The 18,511-nt window shown below is 49.8% G+C and overlaps 1 protein-coding gene across 5 annotated transcripts in view; it reads left to right on the forward strand.

The window, feature by feature from the left end:
• The window catches only part of SMIM17 (small integral membrane protein 17), a 25,915-nt gene continuing 7,404 nt past the window's right edge, over positions 1-18,511 (forward strand). Inside the window, exons 1-3 of one of the 5 annotated variants that reach the window (XM_039244258.1) lie at positions 1-66; positions 3,819-3,889; positions 16,149-16,400. In XM_039244258.1, coding sequence (XP_039100189.1) covers positions 16,238-16,400 — 163 coding nt within the window. In that variant the 5' untranslated portion in view covers positions 1-66; positions 3,819-3,889; positions 16,149-16,237. Of the gene's footprint in view, positions 67-3,165; positions 3,259-3,818; positions 3,890-12,056; positions 12,142-16,148; positions 16,401-18,511 lie in introns of those variants that run through there. The other 4 variants (XM_039244256.1, XM_039244255.1, XM_039244260.1 and 1 more) reach the window with 4 other exon arrangements.

Raw genomic sequence — 18,511 nt, forward strand, 5'->3', positions numbered from 1 at the left:
ACCCGGGGACCTCCAAGGGGACCCCGCAAAGCCGCGCTGTCCCGCACACCTTGTGCGCACGTGCAAGTAAGTGCCCGCGTCCGCGCCGCCCGCTGTGGCCGGCGCGGCGGTGGGACTGAACTTTTAGCTGCATTTGATTTTAGTTAATATAAGTTGTCATAGTTACATGTGACCCCGGCTGCTGTGTTCAGCTTTGCAGCTCTAAAGCCTTAGCTGTTTGTATTGTATATGCTAAGCCTCTCGTATTTTGTAACAGTTTGATGGGTCCTCGTGAAGACCCTACAGCACCAACAGTCACAACGGCAATACCTCATTACTGGGTCTTTATGAAGTGCCAGGGACGGTTGTAATGTTGAGCCCCTGACGTGGAAGAACCCACTGGGTCCTCACAGTGTCTCTCTGGGGTGTGCGCTCTTACAGTGTGTCCTGACAACCTTCACTACTGCTGTCACTTACTGTGTGCCCTGTGCCAGGTACCCTGAGAAGCCCTTGGCACATATAATGTGATTTAACTGCAGGAGGAGGAGGCTTCTGCCTAATGAATTTGGGAAAGGCGGCCGGAAAGGGCCAGCAAGGTGGGGACTAGCGTGTGGTTGTGAGTTGTCTCTACTTGGATGGGAGCTAGAAGACCCTGGAAGTCACGGAGAAGGGGACAGAGCAGAACTCACCTGCCCTGAGGGCTCCATCTGTTGCCCGGGGCACCTGTGTGGTCCTACATCGCCTCTTCCCATGAACCAGCTTTTGGGGTTTTTCCCAGGTCATTGCTCCTTCCTCTCCTCTGCCCCCAGCCCGCTTTCCCTTTTCCTTTTAAAACTTTCTCGTTTCGGATATTAAAAATGGCCACCTATTTGTTGCAGCTCCTGCGATATATCAAGGGTTAGACTCTGTTTTCCCGTTCCGCGAATCTGTGCTGAATCTGTGGCTTGCTTTGGCTAATAGGATATGGCGGAAATGATGGTGTGGGATTTGGAAAGTTTAAACCTTCTGATTCTATCACCAGTTCCAGCATGTTTCCCCCCCCCGCCCCCCCAACACACACACACCACCAAGCAATCATCTGACACTAACTGGGTGCTGGAGACCCTATCTACCCGGAGACAGTATCAGTTTGAAATCAGTAACTATTTCAGATAGATTTCCGTATTGGCACTCCAACCGCCAATGTATAAGAAGGCCTGTCTCAATTACTGCCTCATCCATCAGAGGCAGTGACCTTGAGCTCCTGAATTTTTGGATGGAAGAAGGTCAAAGTGTGTGTGGGGGGTGGAGATTATGCACGGCCCCCCAATGTCGTGTCTCCACTTCTTCCACACTGCTAGATCCCCTAGGTTTTAGCTGCATTTCCCAGCCTCCCTTGCAGGTAGGTGTGGCCAAGCGACTAGCTTTTGATGGGTGAGGGGCCTCCGGAGGCATCAGGTGAGGGCTTTCAGGCAGAGCACTGCCGCCTTCAGATTCTGGTTTTGCCACCCTCCCTGCTAAGGAACCTTGGGAGGGCTCCTGGGTGGCTCAGCCGACTTCACCTTAGGCCATGATCTTGCGGTTTGTGGGTTCAAGCCCCGCATCAGCCTCTGTGCTGACAGCTCAGAGCCTGGAGCCCGCTTCGGATTCTGCGTCTCCCTCTGTCCCTGCCGCTTCTATCTCTCTCTCTCAAGAGTAAATACTAACAAAAAGGAACTTTGGGAAAGGGACTTAATTTTTGTACACATCAGTCTCCCCATCTGTACAGTGGGGGTAGGGATAGTATTATCTAACGTACAGTGTTGTTGTGAAGGACACATGGAGTCATACAGTGGAGCATGGAGAGCAGTTCCTGGCACAGACGTACTATATGTGTGGCCATGAGCATCATAATTTATTATCACCTCCTAAGCTTGGTGGGAGGTTTAAGTGCAACTCCGCTCCGTGCCTAGTATCAGAACAAGCTTCCCTAGTGTTTATTGGTCTCCCAAGACCAGGGAGAGATGCTAGGGGGGAATTATATCCATCCATCTATCCGCCCCCCCCCACAACACTAAAGGACATTCAATAGATTTTCCATTTCCTTCATCATAGATACTTATTTGCCCAATAAATATTTGCCAAGGCATGAAGATTCATAGGAGGGACCTTTCTTTTGCTCACATTTCTTTAAAGAACTGCCTGTAGAGATGCGGATGTTTATTTATAAGTGATCACCTGCTTTCCAGAGAAGGTGAGAGGTGGGAAAGAAGTGGAGGAGAAGGAGAGGCAGGTGTGGAGCTGGGATTCTTTTCACTGCTGAATTCAATGTGGCGCGAGGCGGCTGGTGTTGAGCACAAGGGCGTGGAAGAAGGGAGGGAGGAAATAATTGGGTCAAGGAGGAGCCCGAGGTTTTTTTCCCTTCTTTCCCCTTGAGTAGTGGGAGAGAGACTAAGAAATAAAGCGGGCGTCTGATATATGAAGACTTCTATTTCCTGCATCCTTTGACTAGCAGGGATCTCAGGGGACCAGAGGCTTCCGGGTGAGCAGGGAGCCTTTCACTCAATCAGTCCCCAGCACGTCCTCTGTGGCAGACACAGCTCTAGGAGCTGGGAATCCAGCAGTGAGCAAACTGAAGCCCCTTGTCACCTGGAGCCCCCATGCTAATTTCTGAGTGGGTAAGAAGCAGTGAGGTGGGGGTGGGGGGGTGGCTTCAGCTTTGGCAGTCGGGGAGGATCTCTGTCAGAAGGTGACATTTGAGCAGAGCCCTGATTAGCAATACTCCCAGTAGGAGAGGAAACCCCGCTGTTTCTGGGTTGCTAATTTATTGAGACTCTCCAGTGGCAGAGACCGAGCAGAGCGTACTTACCCTGTCTTATCTGAAACCGGGACCCTCCAGGTACCTTTCAAAAAAAACTAGTGAAATCACACAAGCCTACAGGGTAGCATCGAAAATAAGACAGCATGCCTTTCATGTATTCGACACTCAGATTTTTTTTAATTACATAGGTACATGGCTTTGATTTTAAAAAGTAGTTTAAGGGGCACCTGGGTGGCTCAGTCAGTTAAGCATCAGACTTCTGCTCAGGTCATGATTTCTTGGTTTGTGAGCTCGAGCCCAGTATCAGGCTCTGTGCTGACAGCTCAGAGCATGGAGCGGCTTCGGATTCTGTGTCTCCCTCTCTCCATGGCCCTCTCCTGCTTGTGCTCTCTGTCTCGGTCTCTCTCTTTCTCTCTTTCAGGCACCTTCAGGAGATGTACATACACACCCCCCTCATCTCATCTGATCCTGACAGGGCCAGCAAACAAGGGAATCAAATGGTAGGACCCTCTTTCCCTCTACACCCGAGGGAGGGTTTCCATGCCAATCAACCGTCTCTCACAGATGGAAAAGAGAAGACAGGTTGGCTCCCCACGAATGGATCTGGGCTGCTCTCTGGGAGAAGAAGACCCCTGAGGAGACCTAGTGTAAAGACTGAACAAAGTTGACACAGCCAGCCATGGCCCAGCCCCCCTCCCCTCAGGAATGTGCGATCCCTGGGGGTGAGACTGGGGAGGAGAGGTGTGTCTCCTGATGGTGACGAGCCTCCAGAAGTAGTCTGCCCTGTGCAGCGGGACAGGGGCGGGCTTTAGAGACAGTCTCTCAGGTCTGAATCACAACTCTGCTATTTACTGCCTTTGTGAGCCAGATGACTATGACCTGTGTGAGCCAGGTGACTCGGTTTAATAGCTGTCAGAAGGCATTGGGAATTGGGAGTGAGCAAGACCGTTCATATCCCAGCTCTCAGAGGGGACTCACCTTCTCTGAATCCCTTTTTAAAGAGTATTATTTTATTTTATTTCTTGACAGTTAATAAGTAAAAACATTTTCTTTGTCAAAGGTCAAAACATATTGATAAAGCAAGACTTCCTGCCTGTCTCACTTCATCAACCCCGGCCGTCTTCTCTGGAGGTGAGTAGCTGGTGGGTTTGGGGGGCTCTGGAGGATGCTTTTCCTTCTCGTGCACATACATGTCTGTACCCATAGAAGTAGATGCAGTTTTTGTGTGCATGTCTGGAAATGCGTTGATTCACTCTCTTTATCCATAGAACAAGTCTGGCCAATATTACCCATCCCGTAATAAGAATGCCAAAAATATATAAGTCTCTTCCTATGATATATATACTATTATTATTGAATACACTTTAATAATTAAACCTATGTATCATATTTGATGCTAAGGTGCACTTTTTTTACATTCTAATATCTCTGACATTGAAATATGCCTTAATATTATATCTTTGGATTTGAGGATTTTAACTTTTTGAGCAAAACCGTCACATTCACAGCACACCACTGTGAAATTAACCAAATATAACAAGGCCACTCTGTCTAGTCCTGATCCTCAAAAAATAAAACACTTCCTGTAAACCTATAATCCATGGCCAAAAACTTAATCCCTAAGTTTAGCCTAGCTGAGATTTGAAGATATGTGTTCCAGCAGGATAATCATTTAACAAAATTACTGCCTTTTTTTTTTTTTTATCATGAGTGAACAAATGTAGCCTTTAAGATTGGTAATCTTGTGAGCCTTTTCTCTTAAATGCTTGTTGTGTCCTAAATTTGGCGAGCCTTTATGTACACATCTATGTGTCCAGCGAAAATATTCAGCACCGTTGTACATGTTGTTGGGTTTTCATATGAGGGATGTCAGACTGCTTCTGTGGTTTTGGAACCTGCTTTTTTCCACACAGTATGTCCATGTGATGGTGTGTCTTCAAGAACTTTCCATATCAATCCACCAAGATCTACTTTATTCTGTAAAATGAGAGTAATAAGATCACCCAAGTGACAGCATGGAGGAGGGCACATATTTCTCTAAGCAGACTCAGCAACTCTGCTGTTTTACTATTTCACCCCACACCCCCAGGTGACTAGCAACTTTAAGGTTTTAGGCAACTAGGTGAATTTTCTCACTTCAATCATCCATCTTTCCCCTGCAGAATAAATTGAACAGTTTTCAGTAGTGGTAAAACAGAAAGGTCTTTGGTGACAGGTTGCCCTGGTTAAATCCTGGCTATTTACAAGTTGAATTTGGGCCTTTCCCAAGTGTGAGGCTCCCAAATGATCACTCTCTGGAAATAACCTTAATGTCCGGCAGCTGTGGGAAGGATCACACAGCTAGATGTAGCCACATAGTGGGATCAATTCCCTGGAGTTGCTAAAAAGAATGAAGTAGATTCTCTTCTTTGTGGGCTAATCCTCATGGATAGGATTCCTTGTCTGATGCCACACATCCCTGTCTTCTGGGCCACAGCCAAAGGACCAGGGTGGGAAACAACAGATCACCAGCCTATGGAGTGTTCTCATAAGAATTCATGATTAGATGATTCAGCTGGGAAGACCATGGGCTGCATCCAGCCAACTGATATGTTGGTTCACTCATCTTCTTTTTAATTTAATGAGTTGCCATCATTAAAATATTGGGAAGGGCACCTGGATGGCTCAGTCAATTAAGCGTCCGACTTTGGGTCAGGTCATGATCTCACAGTTTGAGTTACAGCCTTGCACTGGGCTCTGTGCTGACAGCTCAGAGCCTGGAGCCTGCTTCACATTCTGTGTCTCCCTCTCTCTATGCCCCTCTCCCAGTCACACTCTGTCTCTCTCTCAAAAATAAAAAAACATTAAAATATTGGGATATTTTGGGGCAGTAGTCTGGCTCAGTTGGTAAAGCATCTGACTCTTAATCTTGGGTGTACAAGAGTTTGAACCCCATGGTGGGTGTACAGATTACTTAAAAATAGTGATTAAAAAAATTTAAAGATATTGGGAGGGGGCACCTGGGTGGCCGAGTCAGTTGAGTGTCCGACTTTGGCTCAGGTCATGATCTCATGGTTCGGGGACTGCTGTCAGTGCAGAGCACACTTTGGATCCTCTGTCCCCCTTTCTCTATCCCTCCCCCACTTTACCTCAAAAGTAAACATTAAAAATAAAAGATACGGGGATGTTTTGTGTTTACAAACATCAACTTTTCAGTCATTCAGTCCTTCAAAAATAAAAACAGTCATAGAACATCCAGTATGTGCCAAACAGTGTTTAAAGTGTTAGAGGCTCAGGAATGAGCTAGAAACACAGTTCCTACCATCATGGAGTCTACATTCTAGAAGGTGATGCAGATAATAAGCAAGAAAAAAATTGTGTGTGTGTGTGTGTGTAATGTAATGAGCTCCACTTCTTTAGGGAATTTGGAATGTCAATACCCACTATGCCAACAACTCCATGAGAAGATAGAAAAGTAGCTAGGAGCCAGGGATATCTGGGTGGCTCAGTCAGTTAAGCGTCCAACTCTTGATTTTGGTTTAGGTTATGATCTTACAGGTCAGTCAGTTAAGCACCCGACTTGATTTTGGCTCAGCTCATGATCTCATGGGTTCATGGGCTCACGCCCCATGCTGTCAGTGTGGAGCCTGGTTGGGATTCTCAAGCTCCCTCTTTCTCTGACTCTCCCACATTCATACACTCTCTCTCCCTCTCTCAAATAAAATAAATTTTTAAAAAATGGATAAGAGCTAGACTTCAGTGACTTTGAGCTGATCAAAGAGCTCATATCAGAGGCTTGAAGCTTCCTACTTCTTGAAATGGTGTGGAAACCATCCCCTTAGGGGAAGGGGATGTGCCTCCAACATCCTGGATGTCCCCTGCAATAGCCAACACATAGTGGGTGCTTTACGAATGTCTGTCTCTTGAGTGATAGGGGGAGCTGTGGCTTTCCTGGTGACCAGATTTTTGGGAAAAACAAATTTATTCATTCGTTCATTCATTAATCCCACAGTGGTTGGATTTTATGCCAGAGAGTCATTTTTTAAGAACTTGGACAGTTCAAAACCCACCTAATTTAAGACCAATCCTAACAGAAGGTGGTTGGTATGTCTCTTTACCAGTGAGAGTGATATTAGAATAACAAGCATAGTTTACAATGTTCACAATTGGTCATATTCAAAAGTATGGATTTTTAAGGAATTTTTAAATTGTGAGGCTTCTTCTCATCTTTTCTTTTAAAAAAATGCCCCCCCCCCCCCGTGCTCATGATTTCACATGTTTATAATTCAGGTTAGCATAAAATATAGTCATGTTGTATTTATATAAATCTACAATAATATCCTTCTTGTGACCCCACTTCACATCATAAGAACTAAGGCCTTTCCAAAAACTCACCTATATCTGTACAGCAACTCCTCTGTTTCCCCCCAGCCCAAGGTAACCATCAGCCCGAATCCTGGGCACCTTTCCCTTGTTTTGCTTTTTGTACAATATCCCCCCCCCCCCGGAGATGCTTTGGAAACTCCGTGTTAATGATTCCAGTCAGACTGTAGCCAGGGCCTACTGTCCTAAGAGTCAAAGCTGCCTGTTAGAAATGACTCTGCAGTTTTCGCCCTCCTCTGCTTTCATCTGTGCTCCCCACAGCCAGAGAGTTTTGTTTCCAGGCAACGACAGGGATTTTCCCAGGCTGATGCAGATAGGTTCTTTGAAAAAGGGAGAGGAGGAGGGGGGAGGGGGAGGGCGGTAAGAAGGGGAGATTGAGAGATGGAGAGAGAAGGGTAGAGAGAGCCATCTCCAGCTAGTCCGCTGGGGATTCAGCACCGAGGACAGCTCAAGCAGGCCGGTTCAGCACCACGGACAGTTCCATGTAGCTGCTGCCTCCGCCACATACATGAACTCTTCTGAGCAGATTCCTGGACCCAGCCGTCACCCCGAGTTTCCGAATGCTGGTATCTGGGTAACCTAGGGGCTCCTGGTGTTAACCTCAGAAACACAGGCATCGAATATTTAACATGCCCCAAAGAGGGAATTCTGGATTTTCTCACACACACAAAGTTGGTCTACTCACTTCATTCACTATAGAGCACGTACTTGCTCAGACTGAAAGTCCAAAAGTCTGCCTTGATTCCTTCGTTTTTCCTACCCCTCACATGCCATCCATTATCCTCTCAGCGCCGCCGCTAAAGTGTATCTTGCATCTGTCCACTGCCGTCCCCCTGCTGTCACCGCCTCATTCCAGTCTACCATCATGTTTTACACGATTGATTGCAACAGCCTCCTCACGGATCTTCCCGTTTTACCTCCTGCCCCTTCTAGAGTTTCCTCCACACAACAGTTTCAGCCATGCCTTGAAAATGGAAACTGGATAATATCACACCCTTCCTCAGTGCCTGTCCATAATTTCCCAATGCAAAACAATAACATTCAAAATGTCACTGTGGCTTTCAAGACCCTGGATGGCTATCTGATCCTATATCCTGTTACTTTCTCCCTTGCCTGACCACTCTGGTCACATTGGCCTCCTTGTTGTTCCTCAGGGCCTTTGCACCTGCTGTTTTTTCTACCATGAATTCTTGCATAGCTGTCTCCTTTCAGGTCTTATCTCAAAATACCACTTTTTCAAAAAGACCTCTCCGGACCACTCCCATCTAAAGTGGCCTCACAGTTACTATCATGCCAGTCTATTTTATGTAATTCATAGAATTAACACAAACTATATTTTGTTCTATGTTTATTGGTTTGTCTGCTTCATTTCACTAGACTATAAATTCCATTAAGTCACAGGCCTTGACTGTCTTGGCACTCAGAACGATATCTGCAACATAACAGCTTTTTATTTTTATTTATTTTTAAATCGTTAATGTTTATTTTTGAGAGAGAGAGAGTGTGTGTGCGTGAATGGGGGAGGGGCAGAGAGAGAGAGGGAGACACAGAATCTGAAGCTGGCTCCAGGCTCTGAGCTGTCAGCACAGGGCCCCAACAGGGGGTTCAAACTCATGAACTGCAAGATCATGACCTGAGCTGAAGTTGGATGCTTAATTGACTGAGCCACTAAGGTATCCCTAGAACAGATTTTTATTTATTTTTATTAATTTTTAATGTTTTAATTTATTTCTGAGAGGGACAGACAGCGTGAGCAGGGGAGGGTCAGAGAGAGAGGGAGGTACAGAATCTGAAACAGGCTCCAAGCTCTGAGCTAGCTGTCAGCGCAGAGCCCGATGTGGGGCTCAAACCCACAAACCGTGAGATCACGACCTGAGCTGAAGTCGGATGCTTAACCGACTGAGCCACCCAGGCACCCCTATAACAGCTTTATAAAAATATTTGTTGAATTGCTGAATAAATGAGTGAATGAATGAATGGACACCCAGCCAGCATTAAATTGTCCCTTCCCAGCTACTCATGGAGCCCCAGAGAGGTCAACAGTACTCAGTTCCTGCTAGACCAGTAGTCATAGGTGCTAATTCAGGGTTTGACAGCTGTGTTTTAAGTCCCCAAGACCACTCACCGGGCTGATGATTCACTAGCAGAACTCCCCATGTAGGTATACTCATGGTTATGATGTTTTACAGTGAAAGGTAAAAAAGCACCATCAGCAAAGGGAAAAAGCTCATAGGTGTAACACATCTTCTCTTTTGCTATGACCTCATGGTAATCAGAGTTTACTTCTTCACCCCTTGGCCTGCTATGAAGAGGGAAGATGTGTCACAGCTAGGGGGATGGCTCATTGGGGGACAATGATCCAATCTACCACATTAAGTGGCAGATTCTAGGTATGATTTATTAATCTTGATTATATTTCCATTTTTTATTATGGCACATGGAACTGGCTTTCCACTTGTAAAGTGCTGAGAAGTTTCCTTTTTTTAAGGTGTATTTATTTAGAAAGGAAGGGGGCTCCTGGGTGGCTTAGCTGGTTAAGCCTCTGACTTAGGCTCAGGTCATGGTCTCACGGTTCGTGGGTTCGGGCCCCACGTCTGGCTCTGTGCTGACAGCCAGCTCAGAGCCTGGAGCCTGCTTCAGATTCTGTATCTCCCTCTCTCTCTGATCCTCCCCTGCTCATCTCTCTCTCTCTCTCTCTCTCTCAGAAATAAATAAAACATAAAAAAATATTTAGAAAGGAGGGAGCGCACATGCACAAGTAGGCTCTGTGCTGTCAGCACAGAGCAGCGCCCGATGTGGGGCTCCATCCCACAATTGTGAGATCATAACCTGAGCCAAAATCAAGAGTCAGATGCTTAACCAACTGAGCTCCCCAGGTTCCAGCAAAGTTTCCTTTGTTTTTTTTTTTTTTAATATTTTTATTTATTTCTAGGAGAGAGAGAGAGAGAGAGTGCGAGCAGGGGAGGGTCAGAGAGAGAGGGAGACATAGACTCTGACATAGACTCTGAAAGTTTCCTTTGAAGAGGCACTTAAAAAAGAATAGAAAGTGCGTTTATTTAAAATAAAATTACAACTTACAAATATACAGATGTTATGTGGAAAGGGAAGCAGTCATATGGTGATTTCCATAAATGCAGAGATTGGCAAAGATTGTGAAAGGGAAATGTGAGAGACTGAAGTTTGAGAAAAGTCAGAGGAAGATATAGAATAGGATTCCAGACACACTGTCTGCTATGGGTGTTGTGCCCGATTCACGAGTTCCCAGAGACCTCCAAGGAGCCGACACCGATGCAAATACAAAGGGTCTTTATTACAAGCTCGAGCAGGGGCTCATCCGCCTACTGGTGTCGTGGCAGCAAGATGAAGCCAAGAACAATAGCAAACAGGGTTTTTAAGGAGTAAGGGATGGGGGTGTTACAGTACATGTAGCATCATCACATAAGCACCAATTACAATTACAACTTTGACCATTCAGTATCTGTGAGGTGTTTGTTACTTTTGGCGGGACCCAATCATGACTTTTGAGAATCCTTTGAAAATGACCAATTATGAGGTGAGTTCAAAGGGCCCACGTGGGGTTCAGGCAAGCGGTGAGAAATTGGCTAGTTTGTATCTGCAGTTCCCAGCCTTGACTCAGACCATAGCAATGTTTTTTGATTAGCTGAACTGAGGGTGGTCCGAGGATGGCTTTAGCCTTAAACAGTCTGAGATTGGGACTGGGATTGGGGCTACGTGCAGCCCGAGGTTTCTCTTAATGGAGGCCTTAATTTTTGGCTCTTCAGGGGAAGGAGTCATTTCCTAAGAAATCACTCAGTAGCCCCTCCCCACCTCTGACCTTGGGGAAACCCCTCAAACCTGAGTCTATTTTAAGAATAACCTTTATTTTTTAAATGCTTATTTATTTACTTATTTACTTGTTTCGAGAGAGACAGACAGACAGAGCTCGAGCAGGGAGGGGGGAGAGAGACAGACAGACAGACAGACACAGAATCCAAAGCAGGCTCCAGCCTCCAAGCACAGTACAGAGCCGGATGCAGGGCTTGAACCCACGAACAGTGAGATCATGACCTGAGCGGAAGTGAGCCACCCAGTGCCCTGAGAACAGCCTTAATCATCTGAACTATCAGGATCACACGTGGGATTTCCCCCCATGTTGAGGATCTGGTGTTCAATAATAGTGACTCAGTCTGTATACGGTGTGCATGTGTTAACTCCTCTGATGTTCATGATAACACCCTATGAGGTAGGAACGTTATTGTCTTCGTTTATAGGTAAGGAAACTGAGACCCAGTAATTCACTTCCCAAGGTTACACAGCTGGTATACAGTGGCTGTAGGTCTGGAGCCAGCTCTCAAGTCCGCCCAAGGCCCCATGAGCTGGCCAGCTCCCCTCGTGTCCTGCGCTGGGCGTTTTGCGACGGAAGGAAGGGGTGAAGGGGTGAATGAGGAGCCTTACTCTAAATCCGCCTCTCCCCACCTCTCCTCTCTTCACACTGAACTATGCTTGGAATGGCTGGAAGCTCATCTCCTAAACTTCTTTTTTCTTATTATTTTTTAAATTTTTATTTATTTTTGAGAGGGAGAGACAGAGACAGGGCATGAGTTGGGGAAGAGCAGAGAGAGGGAGACACAGAATCCGAAGCAGGCTCCAGGTCCCACGCTGTCCGCACAGAGCCTGACGCGAGGCTTGAACCCACGAACTGCGATACCATGACCTGAGCCAAAGTTGGACACCCAGCTGACTGAGCCACCCAGGCGCCCCATCATCTCCTAGGCTTCTAAACAAAGAAAGCTTCCCCTCCCACTTACATGGCAAATACGGAAACGCCTAAGAAGTGATCTTGATCCTCCCATGTTCTTGCCACCCCCCCCCCCCACTTTTCCCCTCCCTCTCCTCGCCTTCCCCTCCCCCGCTGCTTCCGCTTCTGCGCAGCTGCAATAGCTGCAGCGCCGGCTCTGCAGTGCCGGGACTGGGTCTGGTTGGGGAGGGTGAGTCCTTCGAGGGACCCCCACGGCCGGGAGGTGGGCCTGGGAAACTGGGGTGGGAGTGGGGGTGCCGGTGGCGACCTCGGGAGCCCGCGTGTGAATGTGTGCGAGTCTGTGTTCGGGGGTGGGAGCGGAGGTGCTCTAGAGGCGCAGGCCCGGGGAGGGGGTCTCCAATCCCTCTACCGCAAGAGGGGTCAGGCTGGGTCTGGGTCGCGTCCGTTTGTCCGCCCGGAGCGGACTGTCCGGCCGGCGGCGTGCCTCGCCGTGCGCAGGGGGGGACTGAGCCCGCGTGGCGCACCTCCGGGGGTGGCCGCGTGCGCGTGTGCCCAGGTCTCGCGGGGGTCTTGGCGTGTGGGTCGCCTGCCCGCACCCCCGCCCCGGGGCGTGCAGCACGCCGTGTCCGTGTGCCCGCCCGCGTGTGCACCTGCACATGTGTGCGTTCTGCGTCTCGGAGCGCGTGTACCGCGCTGCGGCGGCCCTGCCCGCAGGCCCGGGGGTCGGACACGCTTGCGTCCCGCCCAGCTCGGGTTAGCTGTGTGGCTTTGATCGAGGGCCTTCTCTGTCTGTAAAATGGGCGTGGCAGTATCTGCGGTGGCGAATTATGGAGAGGAGTCCGTTAGGAAGAGGGTGCGGCGTGCGCCCTCGGCCTGGCACCCCGGCGCCCCTGGAAACCGTGGCCGCCAGGGTTACTGTTACTGTTGTGGTGGCCCGTCGTCGTTACCGCATCCCCCTCTTTCCTTCTCCGCGGGTAACCTGTTTGCTATTTCTCCGAGGACAGGGAGGCTGTGAGGTGTGAATTCCCCCCCCCACGCACCATCCGCTCACCCCCCCGTCAGCCCCGCAGATTTCTGTCCCTCCCCTCCTCCCGCCTCCATCCAACGCGGATGACCTGTTTGCTATTTCTCCGTGGACAGGCTGTGCGGTGTGAATTCCTACGCATGCGCGCGCGCGCGCACACACACCCCCCCCCCCCCCCCTACCCTCCCTCCCCCACCCGCAGCCCCGCAGATTTCTCTCTGTCCCTCCCCTCCTCCCGCCTCCTTGTAACCAGATCCACCCTCTTCTGACCTGGGCCCCCAGGCTCCCATCTCCATTGGCCACCCCTCTCCCTGGGCCGCCTTTCGTATTCTCTTCAACACAGAATTATATCTCATATTAGAAACAGAGAGAGAAAAAAGAAAAGGAAAAAAGAACCAAACACGACCCCCACTCGTGCCGTTTCACTAACTCTTTCACGAAGGCCAGTATTTTTTTCCCCGTGGAAAATGTTTGGGTTCCCAGCCGCCTCTCCCCACCCGCTACGCCCCCGCCGGCGCACACCAAGATTGCAGCCCCACGACCCGTGCCCTTGGGCTCGCTGGCCTGGTGGCTTCCTTTTAAACATTTGAAAGTATTGGCATTTTGCAGTGCGGAAGATGTCCTCTGAAACTGTCGACTTCCGGGGTTCTCTTGAGTGGGACGGTAGGAGACGCTGGGCCCACGTTCTCACCCTGCAAGTACGGGCTGGACGGAACGGGGCCGCTCCTTAGACACAGTCGCCACTACTCCGTGTCCCCTCTGCCCATACCAGGCTCCGCTCACGTTGGCATTTGCTCCCGTTTTCCTTACCACAGAGAAGTATTTCTCAGGGAAGTATTTAATTTTCACTTTCAAACAGTGGAAGTAAAAGCGGGAGGTGTGGGTGGGGACGGACTCTTTTAATAGCTTTTTAGTTTGCGTCCAAACTCCTGGAGGGGGCCTGCCCTGCAACACCAGGTCAGCTGCTCCCCGTGCTCCCCTGCACGCACTTTTCTTCCTCCCGCCGGGACAGTGAGCTACGGAAGGGGCCCAGCTCCTCCTCCCGTCCCCGGTACTCAGTACAGGTGTGGCACAAAGCTCGGGCTGAGAAATGCTTTGAAAATGTCATTTGCATTCAAATACTCGCGGGTGGCGAGTTTTAACGGGGTGCCACAGGAAGTGAGGTCTCGGCTCAGCCCTGAGGTGTGGGCACAGTTTCCAGGCACAGAAGCGCAAGGACAGAGCACTGGTTTGTTCCTCCACTTACCAGGCTGGAGGTATTCATCTCCTTTGGTTTTAGAAGAAAACTCACTACAGCTCTGAGGTAGCCGCTACTATAGACACCCCCATTTTACAGAGGAGCATATTGAAATGTGGAGAATATTTTTCAAGTGCCTTTATTTTGAGAGAGAGAGAGAAGGGGGTGCAGAGGAGCAGAGAGAGAGAATCCCAAGCAGGCTCTGCACTGGTGGCACAGAGACCGACGTGGGGTTTGAACCCACAAACTGTGAGTTTGTGACCTTAATCTTATCTCCAGTCTTAATCTGCCCTCACCCTGTAACCAGTTCTCTTATAATTTAAAAAAATTTTTAAGTATTCATTCATTTTATGAGAGAGAACGAGAACAAGCATGGGAGGGGCAGAGAGAAAAAGGGAGACACGGAATCCGAAGCAGAGGCTCCAGGCTCCGAGCTGTCATGTCAGCACAGCTCTTGACGTGGAGCTTGAACTCATGAACTACGAGATCATGACCTGAGCCAAAGCCGGACACTCAACCGACTGACCCGCCCAGGCCAGTGAGGCTAGTGGACACTGGCAGGGAAGATGGTGGCGCCCTGGCCAAGAGCAGGGGACCCAGGAGGCAGAGTGTGCAGGGGGCTGGGGAGAGAAGGCACAGGTATCTGGGGAAATGCATTTGAATTTGGGTTTTGAGGGTCTGTGAGTCACCCCTGTCCGTAAGGAAGACCTACATGATGATAGTGATGTAGAAGCAAAGGACATTTTCTGCGTCCCACAATGCATGTTAGTTTCTGTTAAGAAAACATTTCAGATCTACTCACAGGTACAAGGATGGCTCTGAGAGCCACCATCCTTCCATTTTCCAGGTTCAGAAATCATTTGTTTGCTCTGACCCCTTTTGTCTATTTGTTTTGCCTTCACTGCAGAAGATCTTATCTTATATTTTGAAGTAGGCTCCACGCCCAACATGGAACTTGAACTCACGACCCTGAGATCGAGAGTCAGATGCTCTACTGACTGAGCCACCCAGGCGCCCCTCTTAAGTATTTTAGAGCAAATCTCAGCCATCACTCATCAGTTCACCCTCACATACCACAAAGACATCTCTAAAAAAATTGAGATGGACATTTTCTTAACTGTCCAAAAGGCCATGTCCACACCCAATGAAACCAATGAGAATCCCTTGACATCCCAGTTCATAATCAATTTCCTGGTCTTAAAAATTTTTTTCACACCAGGTTTCTTTGATTCTGAGTCCAACCATGGTTCCTACATGCATTTGATTGTGGAGTTGCTAACATCTCTTTGAATCTAGACTGTATTCCCTATGGTTTTAAATTTTGATATAATAAATTTTATTTGCATAAATGTAATCAAAGGAGAAAATGCTTTAAAAAGCTTTTTTTCCCTCCACACCAAGACGATTTACTCTCTTTTTAAAGTTACTATTCACGAGGGCATTCGGTGGGTTAATAAAACACAATGTGGATGATACATGCAGTTTCTTAGAATAAGATAGTAAACCAGTGTTAGTTTCAAGGTAAAGGGTTACACAACGTAGCTCAGATACCTTCTTGCAAACAACCTTCTGAAATTCGGGTTGACAAGGTATGTACAATGAGAATATTAACGAGTATTTTGTTTAAATGTTTATTTTGAGAGAGAGAGCACACATGAGCAAGGAAGGGGCAGAGAGAGGGAGAGAAAGAATCCCAAGGTGGCTCCGAGATGTCAGTGCAGAGCCGTGGGGCTCGATCCCACGAACTATGAGATAATAACCTGAGCTGAAATCAAGAGCCAGACACTTAGCCCACTGGGCCGCCCAGGCACCGCTCTCTGCCCCCCACCTTGGAACTCCTATTCCCTCTCTTGCTTCATTTGTTCCCTAGAGCACTGACCATCACTTGGTGCGCTGTCTGGTCCCACCCCCGCCCCACAAGAGCAATGGGCTTTGCCTCCATCACTGCGCTGTCTCTGGCACCTAGGTGACACTGTAAATACTTGATGAATGACTAAATATTTGTCAGTCCTCAGGTTCTGAATCCCGTGCCCGGGAACCCAGCGGGAGCTGGAGGAGAAAGAGGAACTTGCCTTGCAAACCCCACCTCTCGGGAAGATGCAGAACCTCAGGCCTGAGCAGATTCGGGGGCTGCTGGAGCCCGAGAGGGCCAAGACGCTGCTGCCTCGGGAGAGCAGGGCCTGGGAGAAGCGCGCCGCCTCCACCAAAGACTGGGTGGCGCTGGAGGTCGGGCCCGCCAGCCGTGACGGTGACGAGAAAGGTGAGGGGGTGGGGGATCCCGTGGGAGGTTGGGGGGCGGGGGAGACACAACATTCATTAACATTCATTCACCGAATATTTATGGAGCCATGTGGCCGTCAGCTTTTGCTGTGGAGCGAGTCGCCCCAAAACTCAGTGGCTTAAAGCAACAGTCATTGATCTGCTGATGATGCTGCAGGTCAGCAGGATGACATGGGCTCAGGGGACAGCTCGCTGGCTTCCCTTACCTGCATCTGCACCTGCAGCCACAGTGAGCTGTCAAGGCAGCTGGTCGACCTCGAGTGTCCAGCTGGTTCCAGGGTGCTAGCTATAGCCGGCCAGCCTAGGTCCGTTCTCGCGAGAGTTGCCCAGGCCATCCAAGGATGGTTCTCACGAGAGTTGCCTTGGCCTGCCCCAGCCCATTCTCATGAGAGTTGTCCAGGCTCATTTTCACGAGAGTTGCTCAGTCCAGCCAAGGCCCATTCTCACGAGAGTTGCCGGCGCCGGACGAGAGTTGCCCAGTCCTGCCGGGGCCCATTCTCATGAGAGTTGTCCAGGCTCATTTTCACGAGAGTTGCTCAGTCCAGCCAAGGCCCATTCTCACGAGAGTTGCCGGCGCCGGACGAGAGTTGCTCAGTCCAGCCGGGGCCCGTTCTCACGAGAGTTGCCGGCGCCGGACGAGAGTTGCTCAGTCCAGCCGGGGCCCGTTCTCACGAGAGTTGCCGGCGCCGGACGAGAGTTGCTCAGTCCAGCCGGGGCCCGTTCTCACGAGAGTTGCCGGCGCCGGACGAGAGTTGCTCAGTGCAGCCAAGGCCCGTTCTCACGAGAGTTGCCGGCGCCGGACGAGAGTTGCTCAGTGCAGCCAAGGCCCGTTCTCACGAGAGTTGCATTCTCTTGGTTGCAGGTAAGAGAGGGGAGGCCTCAGTTCACAAGCCCCGTTTAAGGTGTGTTGGCAACCTAGTTGCTCACGGGCCGTTGGTCAAAATAAGCTACACGGTCAGGTTTAGCATCACTGAGGGAGGGGGCAGCTCAGGGGTGTGAACTCAGGGACCAGTGAACAAGTTGAAGGTCCTTTGGGATAAAAATCTCCCACAAGCACCGACTGTGTGCCAGGATCTAGCGGCGGACGAGATGGCCCCAGTAGAGCTCAGATTTTAGTGGAGAAACAGACGACAAGTTACGAAATAAAAAGCCCGGGCTACACATGCAATACTCGCCGTGGCGACAAGCTTGCTGTCCCAGGAGGTTGTGGTGACCAGAGCAGAGGGGAAAGACAGGGCTCAGACAGGGCCAGCGATGGGGCGCCGTGCCCGTTGTTGGGGAGTTTTGGGGAGCCACGCGAAGGTTTTGAAGAGGAGGCGGCCAGGATCTCATTTGTATTTCATTTTTTTTTTTAATGTTTTATTTATTTCTAGGACAGAGAGAGAGAGAGACAGCGTGAGCAGGGGAGGGTCAGAGAGAGAGAGAGGGAGTCACAGACTGAAACAGGCTCCAGGCTCTGAGCTGGCAGTCAGCACAGAGCCCGACGCGGGGCCCGAACCCACGAACCGCGAGATAATGACCTAAGCGAAAGTCGGACGCTTAACCCACTAAGCCACCCAGGCGCCCCGTCATTTGTATTTCAAAGAGATTCTTCTAACTCCGTGGTTCTCCGCTGGAGGCGAGGTTATACGCCATCTCCCCTCCTGGGGACGTTTGGCAAAGTCTGGAGTTTGGGCTGCCGGAGCTGGGCAGAGGCAGTGCTGCTAGAAGTCCTACGGGGCACCGGACCCGCCCCCGCTCTAAGGAATGCGAGGCGGGCCGGCAGTGTCACTCCGCCAGGGTGAGAAACCTGAGAAACCGTGCCTGCATCCAGCTGCGTGTGGGAAGGAACGGTCGGGTTGGGAGGCCAGACAGGAGTTTCCTGCAGCCATCTGGGAGAGGGACCCCCTTGCTCCGTGTGGCAGCGGTGGACATAAGTGGAGAGACTGGGGATACCTTTGGGAGGGAGAATGGGAGTTGTTGCTGAGGGAGGTGCGGGGCGGGGTGGGGGGAGAACTAGAGAGACCCCCAAGGATAACTCCTGGGGGGTTGGGTTCAAACTGCTCGACAAAGGTTGATGCCATTTGCTGAGATGCAGACCCCTGGAAGGCA

The sequence above is a fragment of the Hyaena hyaena genome, unplaced genomic scaffold (assembly GCF_003009895.1).
Source record: "Hyaena hyaena isolate Hyena2069 unplaced genomic scaffold, ASM300989v1 scaffold_235, whole genome shotgun sequence".
Classification (NCBI taxonomy): Eukaryota; Metazoa; Chordata; class Mammalia; order Carnivora; family Hyaenidae; genus Hyaena; species Hyaena hyaena.